The sequence below is a fragment of the Scleropages formosus genome, chromosome 5, assembly GCF_900964775.1.
Source record: "Scleropages formosus chromosome 5, fSclFor1.1, whole genome shotgun sequence".
Classification (NCBI taxonomy): domain Eukaryota; kingdom Metazoa; phylum Chordata; class Actinopteri; order Osteoglossiformes; family Osteoglossidae; genus Scleropages; species Scleropages formosus.
Genome location: NC_041810.1, coordinates 5,152,334 through 5,178,211, shown reverse-complemented (window position 1 = coordinate 5,178,211; position 25,878 = coordinate 5,152,334). Strand labels below are relative to the sequence as shown.

The 25,878-nt window shown below is 47.1% G+C and overlaps 1 protein-coding gene across 2 annotated transcripts in view; it reads right to left on the bottom strand.

The window, feature by feature from the left end:
* Window positions 1–25,878, bottom strand: part of LOC108930753 (putative methyltransferase NSUN7) — a 47,208-nt gene that overhangs the window by 1,341 nt on the left and 19,989 nt on the right. For both annotated transcript variants that reach the window (XM_018746158.2, XM_018746159.2), the window contains exons 7-11: window positions 23,866–24,079; window positions 20,592–20,735; window positions 20,285–20,386; window positions 9,710–9,827; window positions 8,922–9,039 (exon numbers count right to left, since the gene is read on the bottom strand). In XM_018746158.2, the coding sequence (XP_018601674.2) occupies window positions 8,922–9,039; window positions 9,710–9,827; window positions 20,285–20,386; window positions 20,592–20,735; window positions 23,866–24,079 (696 nt within the window). The remainder of the gene's footprint in view (window positions 1–8,921; window positions 9,040–9,709; window positions 9,828–20,284; window positions 20,387–20,591; window positions 20,736–23,865; window positions 24,080–25,878) is intronic.

Genomic DNA, 25,878 nt, shown 5'->3' with positions numbered 1-25,878 from the left:
GATGGATGGATGGATGGATGGATGAATGGAAGGATGGATAAGCACTTGTTAAAAACCATCAACTTTCAGTTACATTTTTTTATTGACAATCTTTTACTGGCATTATTAAATCTGAAAGAAGCGTAATCCTCTTACTGCTTTTGCTGTAAGAGTTGCACTCTTTTTCTGCAAAATCATATTTTTCAGTTGTGCTTAAGTGGGTAACAAGTCATTCCTCGTAAGAACAGCTAATAAAAAGCAGCTCTCATCGAAGAGCAAAATCCACGACTGTCCTACGGCGGCAGTTCAAATAAACCTGCCGTCGTTTCTCCTCCGTTCGCGACATCTGGCCGCGGCGTCGATTCCGTCTAATGAGGAAATGCGTAGAAATAACGATACATCGAGGAAAATATGGCAATGTAAGTCAGGGGCGTCGTGCCAGGTGGTGTACCAGGTTCACGCAGTCAAAACTCAAACTTGCCTGAATAATTCAGAACAGCCCCGGCAGATAATGCGTGGGGAGGGCTTGCGGGGCGCTACCCAGCCGAAGGTGATGCATCCAGACAGGGTGGTGAATAATTCACTGGTCTGGGCTGAGAGACGCCCCATTACGGGGAAAGGGGGTCAGCTGAGCCGGGGCAGATAGGAGCCGAAAAGCAGAGGAAGGGGTTGGAGCGCGTTCAGCCCAACGGTAAGGCATTGCGGCAAAGGACACGCATTGGCCCCCCCCACCTCTTACCTGCTCCCTCGTACCCTTTGCCACGATGGATCATTATAACCCAAAGCATCAGAAGTGTGTTGGTGAGGCTGCCTGGTCATAAGGAGCTCCATTCCCGTACTCTGCTTCTGCAAGCCTCTCGTTGAGTAGGGGGGGACGTCAGGAAGCGTGGAAAAAAAGATGGGTACGGCGAGAGGGTGGCCGCACTTTTTACACGTGAAAGCACTTCCTTTCATAATTGCGTGTATTTACATTCGAAAGAACCATCAGGAGGGATTTTCGGGTCAGGGTCATTCAGATGCAGTTCTGCAGGGCTGAGTCCAGCAGGTTTTGCGGCTCTCCTTATGCCTCTAAGAGCTCAGAAAGGGATTAAAGTGGGTTTAGTCGTGACAGTAAGTTGAATCGGGGGGGGGGGGCAAAAAAAATCTTGGACTCAGCCCTCCTGGACCATATTTGAATAGCCCTGCTTCGATTTGTCCTTTTACTGCTCACTACTTAAAAGTCAAGCCATGGTGCTCCTCCACGCCTTCACCTTGCGCACAGTGCCACGACCGGGGAAGGTGGGATTCTGAAAGACGCGCTGTGTTTTTGTGCGCTTCGAACCCAGGAGAGACAGCTAGCAGAGGGTGGGGGGGGACAGGAGCCCATCCTCTGGGGGCCCCGTCAATGTCGCGGGCACAGGACCAGCTGTTCAGAATAACACGTGCTGTCCACAGTACCCCCTTTTGTGGAACGCCTTCTCATCCGCACACTCCTCTTCTCATTTGGTCCCGTGTGGAGGGTGTCACAAGTGCGGGGACCCTGCCGCTAACCCAATTATATTTATTCATTTAGCTGTCACTTTTCTTCAAAGCAACTGCCAATGTAAAGGTACTCAAGATTTTAATTGGGACAGCTGGACAGCCTTTGGACCCAACCACACACACGCACGCACACACGCAGTCTAAAACCACCTGTCCCAAGTGCGGTTCTGGCAAACCGGAGCCTAACCCAGCAACACAGGGTGTAGAGCTGGAGGGGGAGGGGACACACCCTAGGATGGGACACCAGTCCATTGCAAGGCACCCCAAGCAGGACTCGAACCCCTCGAAGATTGCTTCAGCAAAGTAAAAAAAAATACCCAGCTGTATAAATGGGTAAACAATTCTAAGTAGCTTGAGACTGTAAGTTGCTTTGGAGAAAAGTGGCAGCTAAATGTATAATTATTTACCCATTTATACAGCTGTGCAAATTTAATGGAGCAGTTTTTGGGACAAATACTTGGCGCAAGGATACTGCAACAGTAGGTTAGATCCAAACCAGCAACCATCTGATCCAAAGGCCACGGCGTCAACCACTACACTATTAGCTGTCCATCCTTCCCCTAACCCTAACCCTATCCCTATCCTTATCCCTATCTCTATCCCTCATCCTAACCCTAACTCTACATCTAACCCTAACCCTAACCCTACCTGTAACCCTAACCCTAACCCTTTGCCTAACCCTATCCGTATCCCTAACCCTAACCCTACCTCTAACCCTAACCCTAACCTAACCCTTCCCCTAACCCTATCCCTAACCCTACCTCTAACCCTAACCCTAACCCTATCCCTAACCCTAACCCTTCCCCTAACCCTATCCCTATCCCTATCCCTATCCCTATCCCTAACTCTACCTCTAACCCTAACCCACCCAACCCTATCCCTTTCCCGTTGCGGAAAGCCTCTGCCGCCACATCAGGCTGTGTGTTTATAGACCACCATTTTCCTCACACAAGACCCTGTAAATATATTACTGGACCCATTAAAGTCCCAGATTTGGAGCAATCATTTTAGTCGCGTTTTGTTGGTTAACGGCATTTTCTTGGAGTGCATCAATAATTCTTTTGGGAAAATTGACTCAAAATGAATTGCTTAGAGAAGAAAGAACACAAATAAGACAAAATAACTGTGAACTGCATTTATTTGTGTTAGATGGATTATCTTTTCCACACCGAGTGACCTTGGGAACATCAGTAAACCGTTCACAGTGCTCATAATAAATATGACATGGGCGGGAGGGGGGGGGGAAATAGATGTGGCAATGAATTCAAATTTTTGTAGGCTATAGTGATCAAAAGATAATTTTTATGGAGGAATGTAACAATTTAACTGCTTCCAAATGTAAACACTTGGGATGGATCTTGTATTCATCAATATCTTACATGAGCACCTCATAAAAAGGGGCAATATTGAGAAGAAGGGGATATTGCACTATATGAGCACATGTTACCCTCTTACATAGTCAGCAGATGCTTTTTTCGCCAAAGCAACTTCCAATGAACTCTATGTAGTGTTATCAGCCCACACACCTTATTCACCATGGTGACTTACACTGCTAGATACACTATTTACACTGGGTGACTCATCCATACATCAGTGGAACACACACACTCTCTCTCTCTCTCTCTCTCTCTGTCACTCACACACTATGGGTGAATCTGAACAGCATGTCTTCGGAGTGTGGGCGGAAACCAGAGCACCCAGAGCAAACCCACACAGACATGGGGAGAACATGCAAACGCCACACAGACTGAGTGGGGGTTGAACCCACATCCTCCCACACCGCCCAGGCACTGTGAGGCATCAGCGCTACCCGCTGTACCACCTTGCCACCTGTAGGGGAAGCTCCGGAAACTTCAGCCACGAATACTTATGGAGAACTCTAGGAAGGGCTCATCTGAGGAGGAACACATGTCCCGACACAATGTGTCATAAAAAGATGGGTAGTAAATTACATCCCACACTGAATGAAACCCTTGTCATTCGGAGGGTGGTCTAACAGAATAAAACCGAGTGGCGTGTCCTCAGGGTGATGAGCGAAAAAAATGACATCCTGCATTAACTTATCTTTGCTCTTCACAATGAAAACGCATCCCAGCAAGTTGACACGGCATGTTCATCAGCTAAATTACACCAAGTGAACTGACAGACTTACTACGTTAGGTGTGTATATTAAGCTGCTTACCATGATTCATCTATTTATATAGCTGGGTAATTAATAAAGCATCACTGCAGGGTAAATAGCTTGATCAAGGGTACTACAGCTGGAGGTGGGATTCAAACCCTGGCCTTTTACTTGTAGGGCGATGGCTTTAACCACAGCGCCACTAGCCGTAAAATGCAGCAATGGAAACATGCCTGAAGGTAAAGTCAGCGATGATTAGAGCTGGAAGGAGATGTATGATGACTGAGGATGTGAGATGTCACCGGTTCCCCGGGACACGTGTCCAAACCGACATCGGCGTCACACCCCAGAAGGAAGGCTCGTACCTTATGGATGCCGGCAAAACGCGTGCAGCTCCTGGGCCTGCAGGCCACAAGAATATCCAAGAATACCTACTGACCGTGGCAGTAACTACAGTCTCGGGACGGTAATTACTCCATTCTGCATTTTTAACTCGCACGTAAACTGGTGGGTTTTGGTTCCAAGCCCCGCCTTGCATGAGAGTTAAAAAACCTCATGGTTGCAGTGTCCACACACTGGATGGGAAATCAGTCCATCACAGGGCAATCACGTACACACACACACGCAGAGAAACACACGCACACGAAGAGAGATTTAGAGCCGCCGGTGCTCTGGTGCCCCCATTCCGATCCAGCTGCCAGACCCTCACAGACGCACGTTTATGCAAACCTAATTTTTAATTCGCCCACATCGTCTGCTTCATTAATCCCTCACTGCATTAAAGATGGATGTTGCAAATGCCAGTCAGCCCACAATGAAATCTTCCACACTTCCTTCTCATAAGGAGAGGGCGATTGCACACACAACCATCACAGACTCTCCCTCTCACCCCCACCAGTGCCGTCTTCCTGAGCTTTCTGATGGAGATGTGTCTTCCTTGTTTCGTCTTATTTTTCGACGTCGGTCTTCGTGGCGTTATAGCCAAAGCCACCCTGTCCTGTTTTCGAACCTCCGGTCTTTCAGTGGCTGATGTCCTTTTACTTCCTCTTCCGTACCTCCGCATGGTCTTTTCTAGAAGAACTCAATGAGGCAAAGTTTAATCTCTATAGTGCGGCATGGCAGTACAGCAAGTGCCTCGCAGGCCTTGAGCTGCGGGTGTGGATGTGGGTTCGAATCTTGCTCAATCTGTGTGGAATGCACATGTTTTCCTCCTCTGCTCTGGTTTCCTCCCGCAGTCCAAAGAAGGCATGTTTCAGGTCATCTGGTGACTTTAAATTGCACGTAGAAGAATGCATGTGACTGCCATGTGTTGGGTTGGAGCTCTCTTCTTAGTGTACCCTGCCTCACCCCCTATGCTTCCAGACTACTGTGATCCTGCTCTGGCCAAGCAGTTATTGATAATGGATGGATGGATGGATGAATGGACATATATATTTATTTGATCATTGCTACATCAAATTCAGAAACATCTAAGAGTGTTGCACTCATTTATTTTGAAGACACTTTTCTTCAAAGCGACTTCCAATGAACTCTATGTAGTGTTATGAGCCCACACACCTTATTCACCGTGGTGACTTACACTGCTAGAGACACTACTTACACTGGGTCATTCATCCACACATCAGTGGAACACACTCCCTCTGTCAGTCACACACTATGGGTGAACCTGAACAGCATGTCTTTGGACTGTGGGAGGAAACCAGAGCACCCAGTGGAAACCCACACAGACTCCACATAGACTGAGCAGAGATCGAACCCACGTCCTCTCGCACCACTCAGGCGCTGTGAAACAGGAGCACTATTGCCGTGCCACATGCCTCCCTTAAGGTATTAACCTCAAACCCCATGAGAGGGAGACAGGACTTACATGCCCTCTCTTACTGAATGATGGACTGCGATCACCTCCATCTCTTATCATGGAACTGGTTTGCGGGACTGACGGTACACTAGTAATGGAAATAAAAATCACAACTGCAGCGGTACCCCCACACCCACACACTTTCTGAACCGCTTGTCCCATACGGGGTCACGGGGAACCAGAGCCTACCCGGCAACACAGGGCGCAAGGCCAGAGGGGGAGGGGACACACCCAGGACGGGATGCCAGTCCGCCACAAGGCACCCCAAGCGGGACTCGAACCCCAGACCCACTAGAAAGCAGGACCCGGTCCAACCCACCGCGCCACCGCGCCACCGCACCCCCCGTGCAAGGGTACCCACTGATCCATATTTCATACCGTCCAAAAGCTTCGGCATGCTTACAGCTCTTCGGTCAAGGGACATAGCTGAGCGAGGAATATCTCTAATACGATACTGCAATATATGGCACGCATTGCATCAAATGTTGTAGTGAAAACCCAATTTCTTGCTTATTTTAATTGAGAAAATCACAACAATATTTATGTGGCTTTGTCTGAACTGGTACTCAAGCCAAACACGCAGCTGGTATTGTAGTAGTTAGAGTTACTGTCTTTGTGTCCAAAGGTTGCGGGTTTGCTCCTCACCTCCAGCTGTAGTGCCCTTGAGCAAGGTGCTCACCCTAAATTACTCTAGTAAAATTACCCAGCTGTATAAATGGGTAAATAATTGTAACTTTAACATTATAAGTCGCTTTGGAGAAAAACATCAGATGAATCTGCTCTCGGGTCACTGAAACCTTCCCTGGGTGCATCATTCTTATGCACCAGGTTTCCTTACTTTCACCACGCTGATCAGTGCTCTTTTTACCATGAAACAGACAACAGAACAGAGCGGAAACCACCGCTCCACATTACACTAATAAATGTCTCCTTTTCATCACTGAAACTGTTACGCTGCTGTTCGAAACACATTTTCGACTGCTTTCTTCTGCTATTTATTGCTTTTAAGTTCTGCTCATCTTTCTCAAGATGCATCTCCCAAAGGCCCCGTTAACATTTCATTCGAACACATTACAGATACAAATTTCATATTATTTCTCTTGCAGTGTAAATAGTCAATGAAAACGTTGTCTGCCTAATAACATAACAGCATAATTTGACTTTCCGCTGAGCTCTAACAGTTGACATCAGAACGTGTGCATGATGAACGATGTCGTTATTGCCGGTTGCTTTAAGAGGCATCCGCGATGTCACTAAATGTAGAATCTCGTAGCGCAACACTTGGCTACTGGAATACACACACACACACACACACACACACACACACACACATTTTCCGAACCGCTTGTCCCATACAGGGTCGCGGGGAACCGGAGCCTAACCCGGCAACTCAGGGCGTAGGGGACACACCCAGGACGGGACACCAGTCCATCACAAGGCACCCCAGGTGGGACTCAAAGCCCAGACCCACCAAAGAGCAGGACCCGGTCCAACCCACCGCACCCCCACGCTACTGGAATACACACACACACACACATTTTCAGAACCGCTTGTCCCATACGGGGTCACGGGGAACCGGAGCCTACCCGGCAACACAGGGCGTAAGGCCGGAGGGGGAAGGGGACACACCCAGGACGGGACGCCAGTCCGTCACAAGGCACCCCAAGTGGGACTCGAACCCCAGACCCACCAGAGAGCAGGACTGCGGTCCAACCCACTGCGCCACTGCACCCCTTCGCTACTGGAATATTGTTTCGCAATTGAAGGAGCGTGAAAACGGTCATTCCGAAATCAATTTCTGGGTGGACGAAAGGAGCGAGAGCAGCGGCTCGAAGGAAGATTGGGATCAACGTGCATTTCCGTGGCTCAGCGTTCGCGAAAGGAGCAAGGCCGTCGGAGCGGAGTCTGCGAGCCCTCGGGAGACGTCCTCGGTGGGCTTTCCGAAGACCCTTTTATACTGGATCATCCGACAAAACAAACAAGTCTAGCGCAGATGTAAAAAAATTCAAACTCAGCCTTTCGCAGAGAATGTAGTTTTCGTTCTCTCTGGAGAAGCTTGATGAACCCTTTGACCCCGTTCCCTCCAACACGCTGCAGCTGCTATAAGAGCCCGATCCATCATCTCGGGCCGCAGTGAGGGCCGGGCGCCGTGCGCACTTTCTTTGTGAGCTTTACACTCAGTGAAGCTTCACACTCGGTACATTTTAATTACCTAAGACCTGCTGCCTCAGACTGGTTCCTTATGCGGTCGCAAAGCATAATTCTGCTAATAGAGTAAAAATGCAAAGATGTACATTTCCTAAATGGCAGCACGGTGCAGCAGCAGCGTGTAGCGAGGGTGTGGACGGTGTGATCGGGTGTGGGTTCGACCCCTGTTTAAAATGTGTGGACTTTGCTTGTTCTTGTCTTGGTTTCCTCTGGATGCTCTGGTTTCCTCCCACACTCCAAGGACATGGGATTAAGGTGAAACGGCGGCTCTAAATTGCCTGTAGTTTGCGTGCATTGTCGAATGAGTGTGTGCTCAGTTCAGGGTGTAAGCGACCGAGGGTGTGGATAGTGCGATCGGGTCTGGGTTCGACCCTCATTTAATCGGTGTGGAAAAACGCAGGTTCGCCCAGCGTTCGCGTGGTGCTCTGGTTTCCTCCCACCACCCAAAAATGATGTATTTAAGTGCATCTGTGAGTCTGCATTGCTTATACTGTGTGTGTTTGTGTGTGAATGAGCGTGTGCTGCGTGTGTACCCTTCCTCGTTTCCATCGTTTCCAGGATGAACTGTGGACCACCGTGACCCGGCACTAGACAAGGGGTCATTGACACTGAGTCCAGTTCAAAAATCCTGCCTCCACTGCATTGTACAGCACTTGATCACCAACTATCTGCTGTAGCAGTGACACGGCACACCTGGACAACAGCTGTATGAGACGAGCTGGACAGAAGAGCGAAACAAAGCAAACCAGTGCCCTACATCTCTGAGAAGTGCTACCGAAGAGCTGAGAGCTCATGCCGCCTCCATTCTTGGTCTTGCTTGTTAACCGAATCCTTTGCGAACAAAGATGAGTTTTCAGCAAGTTGTTCTCGCACTTTTGAGTGGTTCTGACAAGCAGCGTAACACTTCTTTTACGGTGCGTACAAAGAGAAGCTGCATCCTGCTTACCAAGACGTGTCAACGGATGACTATCGAAGGGAGAAGTCAGACTGGGGAAAAGAAGAAACATCACGATGGAAGAGCGACAGGGTGCAGAAGCACAAGCTCTGTAGCGAACTACGAAAAGTTCTTCAGTGGACACACGCAGAACAAAGCGGGGCGTTCGAGGAGAACCAGGACCGGATGGAAGGCCTCCAGATCAGAAAGACATCAAGAGCCTGATACCCAAACCCACATCCTCATCCCCATCTCAGTAGTGAGGTGGCACCACAGGTCCAGCGATGTCTGTTACTCACTTCTCTGATGAGCACAGCCAAGAAGCAGCCATTGCTCTCCTTCGATGGCTCCAACTTGAAAAACTTCTCCTCCGCATCTCTCTCACCTGCGAAGGTGCCCAGATCAGGTGGGCTTAGTCTGTAGGAGAAACACGCACACAGAGGAATTGGTTTTTGTGAAGAAGTGGTGGAATGATCTCCCTCTCTCACTCAGAACTGCTGAATCCCTCTCGGCATTCGACAAGGGTTTCTTTCAGATTACAGCTACCCGTGCAATGTTGCTGTTAATATTATGGAATTAATATATCGTACCGTAGCGGTTCTACACACAGCTACCCATGTAACGCGTGCTGGTTTTAACAGTGACGTCAGACGAACTGGCTGCGCTTCGAAAACCGCGCGTCTGCACCTACATCCTTCCATCTGCTGCTGTAATGCACTTTTGCCTCCTCTGAGCTGTACATCACTTTGGAGAAAAGTGTCTCCTAAATGAATAAATGGAAATATAAGTACTTTCGGGTTCTATCAACTCAGGCTTTTGTGTGCCGCTAATATCAGGTGGCTGGAGAAGAAGCCAAGCCACCCAGCAGACTGCTACCGCATTACTTTTTATCTACACGTTTGTGTATTAATGGGGCTGGACATGTTTCAGGAGCAGTTTAAGTTAAATTCCCTGCTCTGGGATACAACGGCAGGGTCTCCCCTGGGAGCAGCGCCTTCGGGGTACGAGTCAGTACTTGAATACCGCGTTCCCTGCTGCCTGTCCTTATTGTAAGTGTGGTGCAGCAGCGCTACCTGAGGGGTGTTACCTGAAAGGGCGCAGCTTGGAGTTCTCCATCTTTCTGCCGAGTACCCTCCTCACCACGTCCTCGTTCTCCTCGGGGTACGAGGAGCTGGTGCAGTATACCACCGCCTGCACTTTGGCGACTGCGCGAAAAAGCAGATGAATACACAGTTTTGAATGTTTGGGCTCACACTGCTCTTATTTCATAGTACAGTGTTTCACTTACCATTTATCACTGCGGTAACTGCTTGTCCAGAATCTCTCCTGGAGGCATAGGGTGTGAGGTAAGGTACATTCTGGATGGGATATCAGTCCATCACAGGGCAATCACATACACACATTTATTCACTGAGTTGATGCTTTTCTCCAAAGCACCTTACAATGTTAGTCTACCTACAATTATTTACACATTTATACAGCTGGGTCATTTTTTGGATAAGTACCCTGCTCAAAGGTACTACAGCCAGAGGTGGGGATCAAACCTGCAACCTTTGGAGCTAAACACAGTATACATTATATATATATACAGTATATACACACACAGGATGAAGCCTAGCTCAACAACACAGGGCGCAGGGCTAGAGGGGGAAGGGAAAACACCCAGGGCGGGATGCCAGTCCATCGCAAGGCGCCGTAAGTGGGACTCAAACCCCAGACCCACCAGAGAGTAGGACCTGGCCAAACCCACTGTGCCACCGCACCCCCAGTATCTATATACACATATAAAACATATATATGGATATATTTTTTTTGTGAAACATCTAACTGCCTAAAACTTTCGTACAGTACATATAGGCACACACACACACTGTCCGAAGCTGGTTGCCCCAAGCGGGGGTCATGGCAAGCCGGAGCAGGGCGTAAGGCTGGAGGAGGAGGGGACACACCCAGGACGGGATGGCAGCTGTCACAAGGCACCCCAAGCGGGACTCAAACCCCAGGCCCTCCGGAGAGCAGACCTTGGCCAAACCCACTGCACCACCGCAACCCATTCATATACACACACACACACATATATATATATATATATATATATATACATATATATATATATATATATATATATATATATATATATCCATTTTGTAGGTAAAAATGGGAATGAACGGAGAGCAAAAAGAAAAGAAATAGAAATAGAAAAGAATAATTAAATCTTCAGAAGACAGACTATCACCGCACCAGTGAAATGGTTTCCAGCTCAAGAAAGTTTCTTTGTTATTAAAGCGTGTTTGCATCAGAAGAGAAGCCCTTTGTTCGCTGCGCTGCTGTTTAAGGTTTCCTTTTGCGGCGCACTTTACGCACGGCTCCCAAAGATTCGCCGGATTATGCACAGAGGGGGGGGGGGGAAAAAATCACGTTTCCTTTTATTTTCAAATGCTAAACATTTATAAATATTTAATTGGCTTAATGTTGATAAGAATAATAGTGTTTTCTGTTTACGGTCATAGAATAAATAAGAGAGAAATGAAGAAGAAAACTACATTTCTGCGTGCCACAATAAAGATAAATAATTCTGCTGGCAAAGATAAAGCAAAAGAAATTGTAGCAGAACCATCCTTTGTATTTTGGATTTAATATATTTGGCTCAACGTTGCAAATTGCCCTTTAATTGTTTATGAAAATGTGTTTCTATTGGAGGCATGCGAAATTACAACAGCAATTATTTTTAAAAGATGTATTTTAAAAAGGGGCTGTTAATCTTACTGTTGAAAGGGCAACACATCACCCCAGCGTCTATGTAACAAGGCCGGTACAGAAAAGAAATCTGACATTTACAAACCATCCTCAAACATCGAGATGTTTCTCAGGATGAAAATTAGTCAAGACTGAACTTTTTAATCGGCTGGAAAAACAGTGATTTCCTTCGAGATCAATAACTCAACTGTCTCTTATTATTATTTCTTTTCTCGCAAAGAAATGTTTTCGCAAAGCCCAAAAAATGTACAAGAAAATAACAATGAAATTTCATCGTTTTATTTGGCTTAGCATTATGCGAGTAGTTCTCGGAAAGCCAATAATACCTGGAATAAATTGCAGATTAATAGTACTCGAGATCTGTTGGTACTGAATCAGAATTGATCTGTTGGTCAAATTAATATTCCCACCACCACCTTCCTTCGCTCCACTCCTTTGTCTTGCATTTAAATGTGTTTGCATATTTATTCAATAACTCTCTTATTTATCTACCAATCTCTTTGGTCACTTCACCTATTAATGTCTATGTGTGTTTGTTGTTGTGTGTTTATGTCGTACATTTCATGCTTCTGCAACCAGATTGAATTTCTTTCTGGGATTCATGAAGTTTCATTCATTCATTCATTCATTCATTCATTCATTATGCAACAAGACTGAAAAAATGCTTTTCCTTAAAATCGAATACACACACACACACACACACATTTTCAGAACCGCTTGTCCCTTACGGGGTCACGGGGAACCGGAGCCTACCCGGCAACACAGGGCGTAAGGCCGGAGGGGGAAGGGGACACACCCAGGACGGGACGCCAGTCCACCGCAAGGCACCCCAAGCGGGACTTGAACCCCAGACCCACTGGAGAGCAGGACTGCGGTCCAACCCACTGCGCCACCGCACCCCCTAAAATCGAATATATATAACAAAATCATTCAAGAGACATACAGACGCTCCTCGACTTACGACGGTTCGACTCACGATTTCTCGACTTTACGATGGTGAGGTGGCGATAGACATTCAGCAGAAACCGTACTTCAAATTTAGAATTTTGATTTTTTTCCCGACATGCGGAGCGACACTCTCTCGCGATGCTGGTCAGCGGCAGCGATCCACATATCTCAGTCTGTCACGCAGTCGCTATACAGATACCCCCCCCGTCTCTTCGGTGTGTTTTGTGCATCAATCATGTCTACGAAACGCCCATCCGTGTCTCCTGCTGCTGGTGAGAAGAAGAAAAGGAAGGCAACTACACTTGAGGAGAAACTCAAGGTAACTGCCCAGCATGAAGGCGACAAGCCCTAATGGCCATCACGCGCGAACTCGGACTTCCGCAATCGACGATCTCGACCATCTTAAAGAATAAGAAGCGATGATGTTCGGTAGGTTAGGTGTATTAAACGTATTTTCGAATTACGATATTTTCGACTCATGATGGGTTTCGCGGAACGTAACCCCGTCGTAAGTCGGGGACCGCCCGTACACAGGTATCTGTAACAATCACACTTTGTTCTGCGAAAATACACAAGGTAAAAAGTGAAGAAATACTCACCATCTAGTCATCCAAGAGGAACTGGATTTCTACGTCACCGGCGCATTACAAGGTAACGACCCCTAACGCGGTACACTCGACAGCGGACGCATGCTGCGCGTGGTCAGCTCCGACACGCGCTCTCCTTCAGCCTCCGTTACAGTGCCGATAATGAGATTTTCCCTTCGTGCTCTGACTCCTCCGTCACCCTGAAGCTCAAGCCTCAGCTTGTTTCCGAAAGATGTCCGATCACGATTTGCCAGCCGCTTATCGGGAGGGACTTCTTACATTTGGACAGCGGGGTAATGACGCGCAGAGATTTTGGTGACACAAGTAACAGCCATTCAACGGGACCCTTTTCAGCACAACGTTTGAGGGTTCACCTCGAGCCCAAAGATGAGCCAGACGGTAACGTCCATCGAGGCTCCGCAGGCTCCGCAGGCCCCGCCGCTCTCTGTGTTCCTCCCGCTGAAGCTTCCAACTCCATTCGAACCCTAAAGATCACTTTACACACACGGACTGTCCACATGCTTTATCGTCTTCCCCTTCTACCTTTCGGAGAGCCGCAGGATTTCACCGTACCTGAGCTCTTAAGCGCTCGACTAAAGTAATGACTTCCCTAAGTGAAAGGAATTAGGTGTCTCGTACTTTTACTTGTACTTTTGCCGAGATGTACGTCGCTTTGGACAAAAGCGTCTGCTAAATGAATAAATGTAAATGTAAACGTCTTGCTCAGCTCTCAGATTCTTAATTGTAAAAAAAAATTAGTACTTGGGTTGTACGAGAGGACATGGGTTCGATCCCCGCTCAGTCTGTGTGGAGTTTGCATGTTCTCCCTGTGTCTGTGTGGGTTTCCTTCAGGTGCTCTGGTTTCCTCCCACAGTCCAAAGACATGTTGTTCAGGTTCCTTCGCAGTGTGTGAGTGATAGAGAGATAGTGTGTGTGTGTTCCACTGATGTATGGATGAGTGACCCAGTGTAAGTAGTGTATCTAGCAGTGAAAGTCTTTGGGTGCTCTGGTTTCCTCCTACACTCCAAAGACATGCTGTTCAGGTTCAACCACAGCATGTGAGTGACAGAGAGAGTGTGTTGTATGGATGAGTGACCCATTGTAAGTAGTGTATCTAGCAGTGTAAGTCACCATGGTGAATAAGGTGTTTATTTCAATATTTTACACAAGAATGACCATCCCTTGACATACTTCCAAGCAGCACTGTGTTTACTTTTAAGTATTAAAGTACAATATAAATAAAATTCATCGTTTTTCAATTTTGTCATCCCCATACAGTGAAAAGCCAGGCTTAAATTTTCAAAACTTAAGTTCAACATTGTTTTTGATGGAGGATCTGAACCTGGATCCGCCGGCTGCGGGGAAGCAGCTCAAACCACTGCGCCACCTACTGCCCGATCTTTTACAGGACATTTCCTCTTTCATTCATATCACAGGAAAGGGATGATGGGGGGAACTGAGGAATCAGCAGTATCTTTCTAAGTTCTACACAGCTGTGATCAATATGTGCCTTACTTCAAGATAAAGGTCATCAAAGCAGTTGCAGGACCAATATTTCAGCACAATAGGTGTGTGGAGTTCCCTGCGAATTACTGGTCCAAGTGATGAAAGTCAAACGCTGCAAATATGAAGACGGATCATCAGACTGTTTTGTTTGCTCGTCTACGGCTTCCACGAGATTTTGGCGAATGTGACAAAGGAAACATTTGCATTTTTAATCAATGCTGAGGATTTCGACATGAGCGAAGGAGGGAAGGACGACTTATTAAAGAAGCACCGCTGCCCGAGTGAATCTAATTAAATGGGTGAAAATGTGTCTGAATTTAATCAGCCAGTTTGTCGAGATCTAATGATGGGATTCGGGAGGGCTTGGAAAGGGCAAAACGGAGGGGGAGACAATGAGGGGTCGTTTATTCCAGCGGCAAGCCTCTGTTGCGCATGCAGAAAAGGACTTGGTGTCATTTATATTTATTTATGTAGCACTTTTTTCCAAAGCAGCTTCCAATGAACTCTATGCAGTGTTATCAGCCCACACACCTTGTTCACCGCGGTGACTTACACTGCTAGATACACTGCTTACACTGGGTCACTCATCCATACATCAGCGGAACACACACACTCTCTCTGTCACTCACACACTGTGCGTGAACCTGAACAGCAGGTCTTTGGACTGTGGGAGGAAACCAGAGCACCTGGGAGAACATGCAAACTCCACACAGACAAAGCAGGGATCAAACCTAAGGCCTTTCGCACCACCCAGGCGCTGTGAGACAGGAGCGCTATTGCTGTACCGCTGTACCACTGTACCGCACTGCTGTGCTGAGTCCTCAGTCACATTTGCACAAAATAATCACCCGGAAAATAATTCATACGTGATTGAATAGCAGGAAGCCGTACTAACTCATTAGAGTGGCCCCAACTCTAGAATTTAGCACAATGAGCAGTTGTTCAGAGAGAAGCGAGTGATCAGGGCCAATTCAGCAGCTGCGCGGGGAAGGGATGCCGGAGAAAAGGTCGCGGCTCCGCGGGTGAGCACCGCGGCAACAGGTAGTCCGTCAGCGGCATCCTGCATGACGACGAGCGCTGCAAACGAACGCTCCTCCTGCGCTCCGTGATTCATGGCTCCCTGGCAGCGAGTCTGGGGTTCGAGCATTTCGCTTTGTTTGCAACTCCCTGCTCCCAGTCCCTGCTGAGGAGCCATAAATGTAGCTAATAAATTCAGTAACGTGATTTACCGGTACAAATAAGACGTAGTTAAAAAAAAAAAAAAAATGTGCCCTTTCTCAAAATCACTGTTATTCTCTTACTTCTTTTGCATCTGGACACAATCCATACTCGGGGCCTGCAGAGACGAAGCCGAACCTGGGAAATTCGCCGGCAATTGTCGAAATTATCGATCTTTATTATTAACGATTAATTATTCCCTTGGATTTAGCTGCACGTTGATGTATTTGGCAAGCCCTTTCCTCCAAAGCGAGGTAGAGTTCACAGTGAACCAAAGTGCGTCAACAGAGGGGCTCGTTTTTTTCCCACATCACCTTTATTATAGCGCACGTGTTCCATAGCCGCCTGCAGAACTGACATGTGAACAGGAGAACAGGTGGAGATGGACTGACGCGGGTTTCTCGAGTTCAGGAGGGAAATGGGCGCCAAACGGAACGGTTTCGAGACCCTTCCTGAATGCCGCAAGGGAATCGACCTTCATCCGAAGTGCCTTGCAACGTTTGCGCGCTCAGGGGTAGTATGATGTGAATCTGAAGGCAGGTCCTCGGATTGCACGGCGACGCCTCCAAACTGCGCGTCGCCTGCTGAGCCGAGTTCCTCAAGCGGCTCTTTAGAACATCCGAGATGTTGCCCCGTACGCTTGCGCCGACCCGCGAGACCAAGCGTAACCCTCATTCTGTCCGTCGGGCGCCCTGCCCCGGTTTGGACGACCGACAGCCGTTGGGGATGGAGTTCGCCGGCCGGCTCCGCGAACTCAGGTGCGCGCGCGGCTGTGTCTAACAGCAGCTCCGGGACCGAGTCAGCGGTGCAATGAGATCTGATGGTAATTTCCATTAAAAACCATTAGTGTCTCTTTGCATTATTCATGGCAGCAGTTAGAAGACTCATCCTCCCCATTGATTATAAGGCAGATGAAATGCGCTTCCCATGTCTGGGAACATTTGCTTTATGTATTTTTAATACCAATTACTGTTGTAGGTCTGCGTACGGTTTTTTTCTATATTTTTGCTTACGTATGAATATTTACACTCCAAAAACATTTCTTCACATACCTCCAAGAAACTGATAAACCATGAATTTTATTCAGACTGCACTTTAATAATTAAAGGTAAATATATAATTAAGAAATGTTACATTTTTGTAAGGGTAATAATGATTATCTCCAGTCTTCTGTTTCACTTACTTCACCCGATACAAAAAAACTTGAGAGCGAAATGTAGGTTTTACAGCTTGTAAATGAGGGGGGCGGCATGTGGTCCAGTGCCAAGAGCACACATCTTACGCTGGAAGGACCCAGGTTCGACTCCCACCCTCCGCTGTAGTACCACTGAGTGAGGTACTGATCTTGAACTGATACAGTAAAAATCACCGTGTTTTATAAATGGGTACAACACTGGAAGCAGCGTAATGCTCTAAGTCACTCTGGAGAAAAGTGTGAGCTAAATAAGTGAATAAACATAAGATCATCATTAATTTGAAACATTTCAGATTATTCTCTGTTTCACTGGCCTTTGCTGGCCTTTCACATAGCGTTTGGGGTCCCTTTAATGGGTGACACTTTCCCATTTCCCCATCATAAATCCCACTGCATCTCCAAAATCCAATTTTTGAATCAGCCTCCAGCAGTGAGTCCTGCTTGATCAAGCTACTTATCCTACACTAGCAGAGTAAAAATTACCCAGCTGTACACACAGGTAAGTTGCTTTGGAGAACAGTGTCACCTAAATGAGTAACTTTAAAGTAAGTACACTGTGAATCTTACCCAAGTCATGTGGGATGGCATGGTGGCACAGCAAGAGGACGTGGATTCGATCCCAGGTCAGTCTGTGTGGAGTTTGCATGCTCTTCCCATGTCTGTGTGGGTTTCCTCTGTGTGCTCTGGTTTCCTCCCACACTCCAAAGACATGCTGTTCATGTTCGCCCGTAGTGTATGAGTGACAGAGAGTGTGTGTGTTCTACTGATGCATGGATGAGTGATCCATTGTAAGTAGTGTATCTAGCAGTGTAAGTCTTGCAGTGCTCTGGTTTCCTCCCACATTCCAAAGACATGCTGTTCAGGTTCACCTATGGTTTGTGAGTGACACAGAGAGAGCGTGTGTATGTGTTCCACTGATGCATGGATGAGTGACCCAGTAGTGTATCTAGCAGTGTAAGTTACCACGGTGAACAAGGTGTGTGGGCTGATAACACTACATAGAGTTCGTTGGAAGTCGCTTTCGAGAAAAGTGTCTGGTAAATAAATCAATGTAAATGTGTGCTGATGCCAACACTGACACTGCACACCTCTCTGCTTCGGATGATCATGGCAGCTTCATAAAAAGATGGTGTAAATGTAGAAGGGTGAGAAGAGTCGGCAGCTCCTGCTCTGGGCGTCCCACTCCTTCACAGACACCTCGCATCTCAGTGTGGTGAGAGTGGGGGTTGCACCCTGGCCAATTACCCCCCCACTGCCGGCAGCAGGCTGCAGCGTCTCTCCGCCAACCGCCTGCCCCGTTTCAGGAATCCAGCTTTACGGCCTCCCCGTCGCGCCTGCTGGCTTGGCAACAGACAGCTCTGCGGCTAGAAAAATGACTCCCTAAAGACACGAGGTGGGGGCAGACTTCAAATATACACCCTGTCGACTCCAGGGATGGGGGGTGGGGAGAGGTGCTCAAGTTCGCACGCAGTAACAAGAAAAGCATTGAGTCGAATTCAGGCTCAGAGCCTCTGTCCAAGCTACGATAATTGAAAGGGGGGTGAAAATCTGGAAACTTGCGTGGATAATTGATCATTTCATAATATCCTAATAGAGGATAGTGAGAACCTGATGGCTGATCAATAAAGCAAGTATCACAGAGGATAAACCACAGGTCTGGAGTTTGATCTTTAATTCTGCTCTAAAATGAATCTCCTGCATAATCCAGGAAGGTGTATCTCTGTGAAAGGTGCACAAATCTGTGCGCTCGCACGCCCGTCCAGCAGGCACATGGAAAAGCGGCTAATTGGCGAACCGTCTGTGCCGTGGCACCTTCCGCCAAATTTAAATCAGTCCAAATGAAAGGAAGCTCATGACAGCTGTTGAAGTGCTCCGTCATCCACAGGGCTCCTCACCTCGGGGACTTGGCCGACCGTGTCCCGAGTGAACCGGGGTGCGGCCTAGTGACCCGGGACTTGCGTAACACTCACGCTCGAGAAGGACGGGGGTCCACAGGCCACGAAAAGGTGGTGTTTAATACAGAAATCCAGGGCATGGCACTCACTCCTTGCTTCATACAGTGCTACAATTATAAATGTTTACATTAATTTATTTATCAGACACTTTTCTCCAAAGCGACTTTCAATGAACCATATGTAGTGTTATCAGGCCACATACCCTATTCACCGTGGTGACTTACACTGCTGAATACACTAATTAAACTGGGTCACTCATCCATACATCAGTGGAACACACTCTGTCACTCACACACTACGCGTCAACCTGAACAGCCATGTCTTTGGAGTGTGGGAGGAAACCAGAGCACCCAGAGGAAACCCACACGCAGACATGGAAAGAACATGCAAACTCCACACAGACTGAGCGGGGATCAAACCCATGTCCTCTCGCACCACCCAGGTGCTGTGAGATAGCAGCGCTACTCACTGTGCCCCCCCCACCTACTCACTTCTTCTGAAGGTAGGTGGAATTATTAAATAACTCTGGACGGTAAGTGAAGTATGAAGGGGGATTTTCTTTTCCGAAAACTAAAAAATAAGCCCATGTTACAAGCAAAGAGATTTCCTAACGAAACTGCAGCGCAACCCAGTTAAAAAGGAAAATCCTGATGGTGGGCCCTTCTTGGATAAGCTGTCGTTTGAAATATTTAACATTTCAAGAGTATTCCGCTGAGGGAAATTTTCCGAGTTCTACAAAATGTCGCTTTTTGGGAAGGACACCAAGCATTTAGCCAAAATTTTTTTTAACAAAAACATGACTGGATTGCTGTTCATTCAGCGGCAGCGGAGGCTCTCAGGCAGAGCTTTAAGGAGCCCCGCTTGAAACATTGCAGAAACACAGCTAATTCCTGAAAATCCACCTCTCTAGTTCCAATAGCAGGGGACACACTGGGTTTTGTCCGGTCCCGCTCTCTGGTGGGTCTGGGGTTCAAGTCCTGCTTGGGGTGCCTTGCAATGGACTGGCGTCCTGTCCTGGGTGTGGCCCTCCCCATCCAGCCTTGCACCCTGTGATGCCGGGTTAGGCTCCGGTTTGCCGCGACCCCACTTGGGACAAGCGGTTTCGGACAGTGTGTGTTTCCAACAACTGTCCAGGTGCGATCACACTTTTCACTGCTACAGCAGATAGCTGGTGATCAAGTGCTGTACATACAGTGGAGGCAGGATTTTTGAACTGGACTCAGTGTTAATGACCCCTTGTCTAGTGCCGGGTCACGGTGGTCCAAAGTTTATCCTGGAAACGATGGACACGAGGAGCGGTACACACGCAGCACACGCTCATTCACACACAGTATAAGCAATGCAGACTCACAGATGCACTGAAACACATCCTCTTTGGATGGTGGGAGGAAACCAGAGTACCACGCAAACACTGTGCATACCTGCGTTTTTCCACACCGATTAAATGGGGATCGAACCCAGACCCGATCACGTTATTCACACCCTTGGTCACTTACACTTCTGAGCATGCGTGAGGTCCTGCGTTTGCCCGGCTGCCAGGAGGTCCAGGCGTTCCGGAGAGATGGTTCCCTGGGACAGGTCCTGCAACAGCTCTGTGTCTGAAACCCATTTATGAGAGCACTCATGATCGCAACTCTGCAGGAATATTCACTGCAGGAGTCATTCCACGTGACAGCGACACACCTCACAGCACCTCTAGCTTTACTGCGATTTCTTTAGTGTGATAGTCACAGTATGATGGTTAAAATATAGAATGGATGATGGGGTTTGGGGTTTATGTGCTGGTCTGGTGTTGTTTTCTACCTCCGTTTTCATGAAGGATGAACTCCACGGGGTTGCTGATTGCAGACATGGAGCACTGCGGCATCAGCAGGATGACTCTGGTGTTCTGCAGCCTAGGGTCCGAGGGGCTCAGGTCGGAGAAGCTCTCTGGGATCAGCTGCACATCTGGAGCAAGGTGTTGTGGCGTAACAGAGGACACCCAACACCACACGTTACTTCGCCGCACAGAATGCGTCTACCCCATTCTTATGCATATCACAGAAATTAAGGTTCCTAGTAGCACTGTCCAGTGCAGATGAACCTCAAGGGTTTGACCATGAACGCGTTCACTTTAGAACTTCAGCCCTAGTTCATCTCATATACCATAACCAACTTTTGGGACATCAAAGGCGAAAGATCATTGCCTTGCGGTACTTCCATGCCCCCTGCCTTCCTATGTTTTAGATTAACTGAGATTTTATGGCTTTACTCAAACCCAGAGAACCAACCCTTCAAAGCTCAGGTAAGATGTTGGGTCTCATGGGTGACTTTCCCTCTTCACAGACACCTGGAATTGCTGCAATCACACCTTCCCTCTCCAGCCGGGATGAGAACTCTCAACGTGGATCCTAACTGTTCCATTCAAATTCGTGAAACTCGACGATACTAGGGGGTCTTTGTCGCGGCGGGGGAATCAAAGTCATCAAATCTGCAGTCTTTGCACTGATTAGGGTTGCAAAAAAAGGGTCAGAGAAGCGTAACCCATTATATCATGCTTGTACTCTTCCAATAAAGCAGATTCTGTAAATTTGTCTATGATGAAAGGGTTCATCAGACGAATATATTAGCATATATCATTAATTTCTCATATCTTCCACCTACTGTGCTGTCTTCTGAAAGAACAATCTCTGTCTGATTCAGTCATGTGAGCAAAGGATGAAATGAAACGAGATCTTGATTAATATGAACAAAGAGCTCAAATTTTTGGCTGCTGAAATATTTCTTCTGAAGCCCACTTCCTTTCTTTTTACCCTTCGATAACATAGTGTTATCATGGTGTTATCACAGTTATCATGGATATTTGGCCAATATGTCCCAACAGAACTCCGGTGCAGATATGAGAGCATGAAGCAGCTCCTGCAGAAGCTCTGGTACTCTGATACCCTTAACCCTTCAACATTCATTTGTCAAGGCAAAGGACTTCTGAGTAATTAATAATTTACAAGAGTATCAGTGTGGTAAGTAAGAGAAAGAGCATCTCCCACAACTCCTCTCCTGAATCAGCACATTTTCAGACCTTATTCTAAATCCAGGTATTAAAGCGGTTAATTAAACTCTGTAATGACCTACAATGATCTTTGCTGAATTTGCATCCCAGCAGCAAGTTCTATTCCAATTTCCAATTTTTCACTTTAAAGTTTCTAGTGATGAAACAGACAGCTGGTAGCGTAGGGGTTAGTGTTGCTGCCTTTGACTCTAAAGGTCATGGGTTTGATCTCTACTGGCTGTAGTACCCTTGAGCAAAGTACTTACCCTAAATTGCGCTGCTGAAAAAAATACCCAGCTGCACAAATGGGTAAAGAATTGTAAAGCATTTTAACACCGTAAGTTGCTTCAGATAAAACCATCAACCAAAAATATATATATACAGTATATACACTCACCGGCCACTTTATTAGGTAGACCTTGCTAGTACTGGGTTGGAACCCGTTTTTCCTTCAGAACTGCCTTAATTCTTCATGGCATAGATTCAACAAGGTGCTGGAAACATTCCTCAGAGATTTTGGTCCATATTGACACGGTAGCATCACGCAGTTGCTGCAGATTTGTCGGCTGCACATCCATGATGCAAATCTCCCGTTCCACCGCATCCTGAAGGTGCTCTATTGGATTGAGATCTGGTGACTGGAGGCCATTTGAGTATAGTGAACTCATTGTCATGTTCAAGAAACCAGTCTGAGATGATTTGAGCTTTGTGACATGGCGCATTATCCTGCTGGAAGGTGGGTCCGCTGTGGTCATAAACGGATGGACATGGTCAGCAACAATACTCAGGTAGGCTGTGGCGTTTAAACGATGCTCAGTTGGTACTAAGGGGCCCAAAGTGTGCCAAGAAAATATCCCCCACACCATTACACCACCACCACCAGCCTGAACCGTTGATACAAGACAGGATGGATCCATACTTTCATGTTGTTTACGCCAAATTGTGACCTTACCAAATAAATGTCGCAGCAGAAATCGAGACTCCTCAGACCAGGCAACGTTTTTCCAATATTTTATTGTCCAGTTTTGGTGAACCCGTGGGAATCGTAGTCTCAGTTTCCTGTTCTTAGCTGACAGGAGTGGCACCTGGTGTGGTCTTCTGCTGCTGTAGCCCATCTGCTCCAAGGTTCAACATGTTGTGCATTCAGAGATGCTCTTCTGCATACCTCAGTTGTAACGAGTGGTTTTTTGAGTTACTGTTGCCTTTTTATCAGCTTGAACCAGTCTGGCCATTCTCCTCTGACCTCTGGCATCAACAAGGCATTTTTGCCCACAGAACTGCCGCTCACTGGATATATTCTCTTTTTCTGACCATTCTCTGTAAACCCTAGAGATGGTTGTGTGTGAAAATCCCAGTAAATCAGCAGTTTCTGAAATACTCGGACCAGCCCGTTTGGCACCAACAACCATGCCACATTCAAAGTCACTTAAATCACCTTTCTTCCCGATTCTGATGCTCAGTTTGAACTTCAGCAGATCGTCTTGATCATGTCTACATGCCTAAATGCATCGAGATGCTGCCATGTGATTGGCTGACTAGATATTTCCATTAACGAGCAGTTGAACAGGTGTACCTAATAAAGTGGCCGGTGAGTGTACATGTGTAAAATTCCAGTTGTATTGTATATGTTCTCAAGAACACCAGACATTTCTGATAATAACTGAATCATCGCAGCTTCTTCAAAATTCATTCAGAATTTGATATTAGAATAACAAAATAATAAGGCACTTATTATTGTCACTCAATTGTCACTGTATACAATACAACGAAATTCCGTATGGCAACCGAGCAGAAAGAACACTTGATACAAACAACTAAACAAGTAAATAAATAAATGAATAAGAATTGGAACGGAATAAATAAGAATTAGATTGAAAAGCTTTAGAGTCCTCAGTCCTTAGCAGCCTTGGCGGGGGGGGGGGGTTCTGGAGGGAGTAATGGAGGCGGCCAGTTTCTTTGACACTTGACATTTGAATCCTGAAGGTTTACCTTAAAACACAGTATTATGTTGTTTTCCCCATGTGAGAACAAAGAAGCATGTCCACCTACTGCTGCACTCCATGTGGGAGAGTGTCTCCTGGACCTCCTCCCTCTGGATAGGGGACAGATAGCCGGCGCAGTAGAACACCTTTCCAAATAAGGGGGTGGCGAGCACAGCCAGGTGGGCCACGGTGAAGGCGGAGGTAGGACCGGCCACCAGCACGTCGCTGCCCTCCTCCAGCGTGCCGAGAACAGCGCTGGACACCAGGGAGCAGCACTTATCCTGAATGGACAGAAGACATTACGAAGTGAGGCTCCGCGAAAGACCCCCCATGTCCCACATTTACATTTATTCATTTAGCAGATGCTTTTCTCCAAAGCGACATACATCTCAGAGAAATACGAGAAAGAGAGACATAGTTCCAGACATGTGATTCTTAAGTAAGTTCATTATCAACGACTTCTTCGCGAGGCCTTCACTCCTGTCGCAAATGTGCCACTAATATGTAGGGACAAATATTGGGGACATGTGGCAGTGGTTAGAGCTGCTGCCTTTGGATCCCAAAGGTTGCTGGTTCAATCCCCACTGCTGGCTGTAGAACCCTTGAGCAAGGCACTTACTCTAAATTGCTCCAGTAAAATTACCCAGCTGTATAAATGGGTAAATAATTGAAACCTTAACACTATAAGGTGCTTTGGAGAAAATCCTCTGCTGAATGTAAATATGGTGCAAAGGCTCCCAGTCATCTCTAGATTGTTATGCCTTCATAATAAGGACTTTTCTCTTTCCTACTGTGCAGCTGAAATGCCCATCCAACATGTTTCGGCAAAGAAAAGGAAAGGAAAACGCTGATTACCGCTAGACTAAACATTTGGATTTGGAGCGCTGCCTTGAGGTGTCGCCTGAATCCCGCCAAATTCCACGTCGTACGGAGCAGGCTACGAAGAACCGGAGCGGAGCTTATGTAAATGGTGCTGAAATCTTTTGGAGGCGCGTGGAGGACTGCAGCCTCCCGCCCACGGGCTCTCCCGTTCAAGGCTCTCCGTTGCAAGGCTATCCCCAGCAAATTTCCTCCCCAAAACAATTCATTTCTGTTCCAAATGTTTCAGTTACGTAACACCCTTTCAGACTTCAGAATCCAGGGATTTCATCGGCCGCCCAACGGCAACACTTCTCCCAGGGAGGCCGCCTTGAAGCACCGTAGAGGTACCAGCTACACTACGTCTGGCAACGGCGGCGAACCTGGTGATGCGGCGCTACAGTGCGAAACATGGCTTTTCTGTTTAAGAGCCTGTATTGAACCCGAGGAGCCTCCACCGAGAACTTTCTTTATACGCCTGGAGACACCAAGGATGGCAGAAGCCCTGCTGTAATCATTCTGGGTGCTGTAGCGCTATGTAGGTCAGGGACTTTAAGAGCTTCTCTTCGCCAGACAGGATTCATAAAAAAATTAGCATTTGAACAAATGTCTGCCGCCCTATTGAAGTTTGCTGAAGTAAGTGCTAAAGACGGAACCAACGTAGGCCCATGAGAAATATGGGATTTTTTGCTATGTAACGGAAAAAGGACTCAACTAACTTCAGTATTAATAGCTCCATCCACCCATCAACCCATCCGTAACCACTTGTCCTAATGCAGGGTCCTGGTGGTCTGGAGCTGATCCCAACGCAAAGGGCATGAGGATGGATATACCCTGGATGTGTAACCAGTGTATCTCAGGGCCACATAAATAGATTAATAATTAAGTATTAAAACGAAGTACAGCGGTCCCTCCTTATCCACGGGTTCACTTTCCATGGCTTCAGTTACCCGCGGTCAACTGCGGTCTAAAAATATTAAATTGAAAATTCCAGGAATAAACAATTGATAAGTTTTAAGTTGCGTGCCGTTCTGAGTAGCGTGACAACATCTCGAACCGTCCCGCCCGGGACGTGAACCATCCCTTTGCCCAGCGTATCCACGCTGTATACACTACCCTCCCATTAGTCACTGTTGTTACAGTATATTGTTATAATTGTTCTATTTTATTATTTGTTATTGTTGTTAATCTCTTATTATGCCTAATTGATCAATTAAAGTTT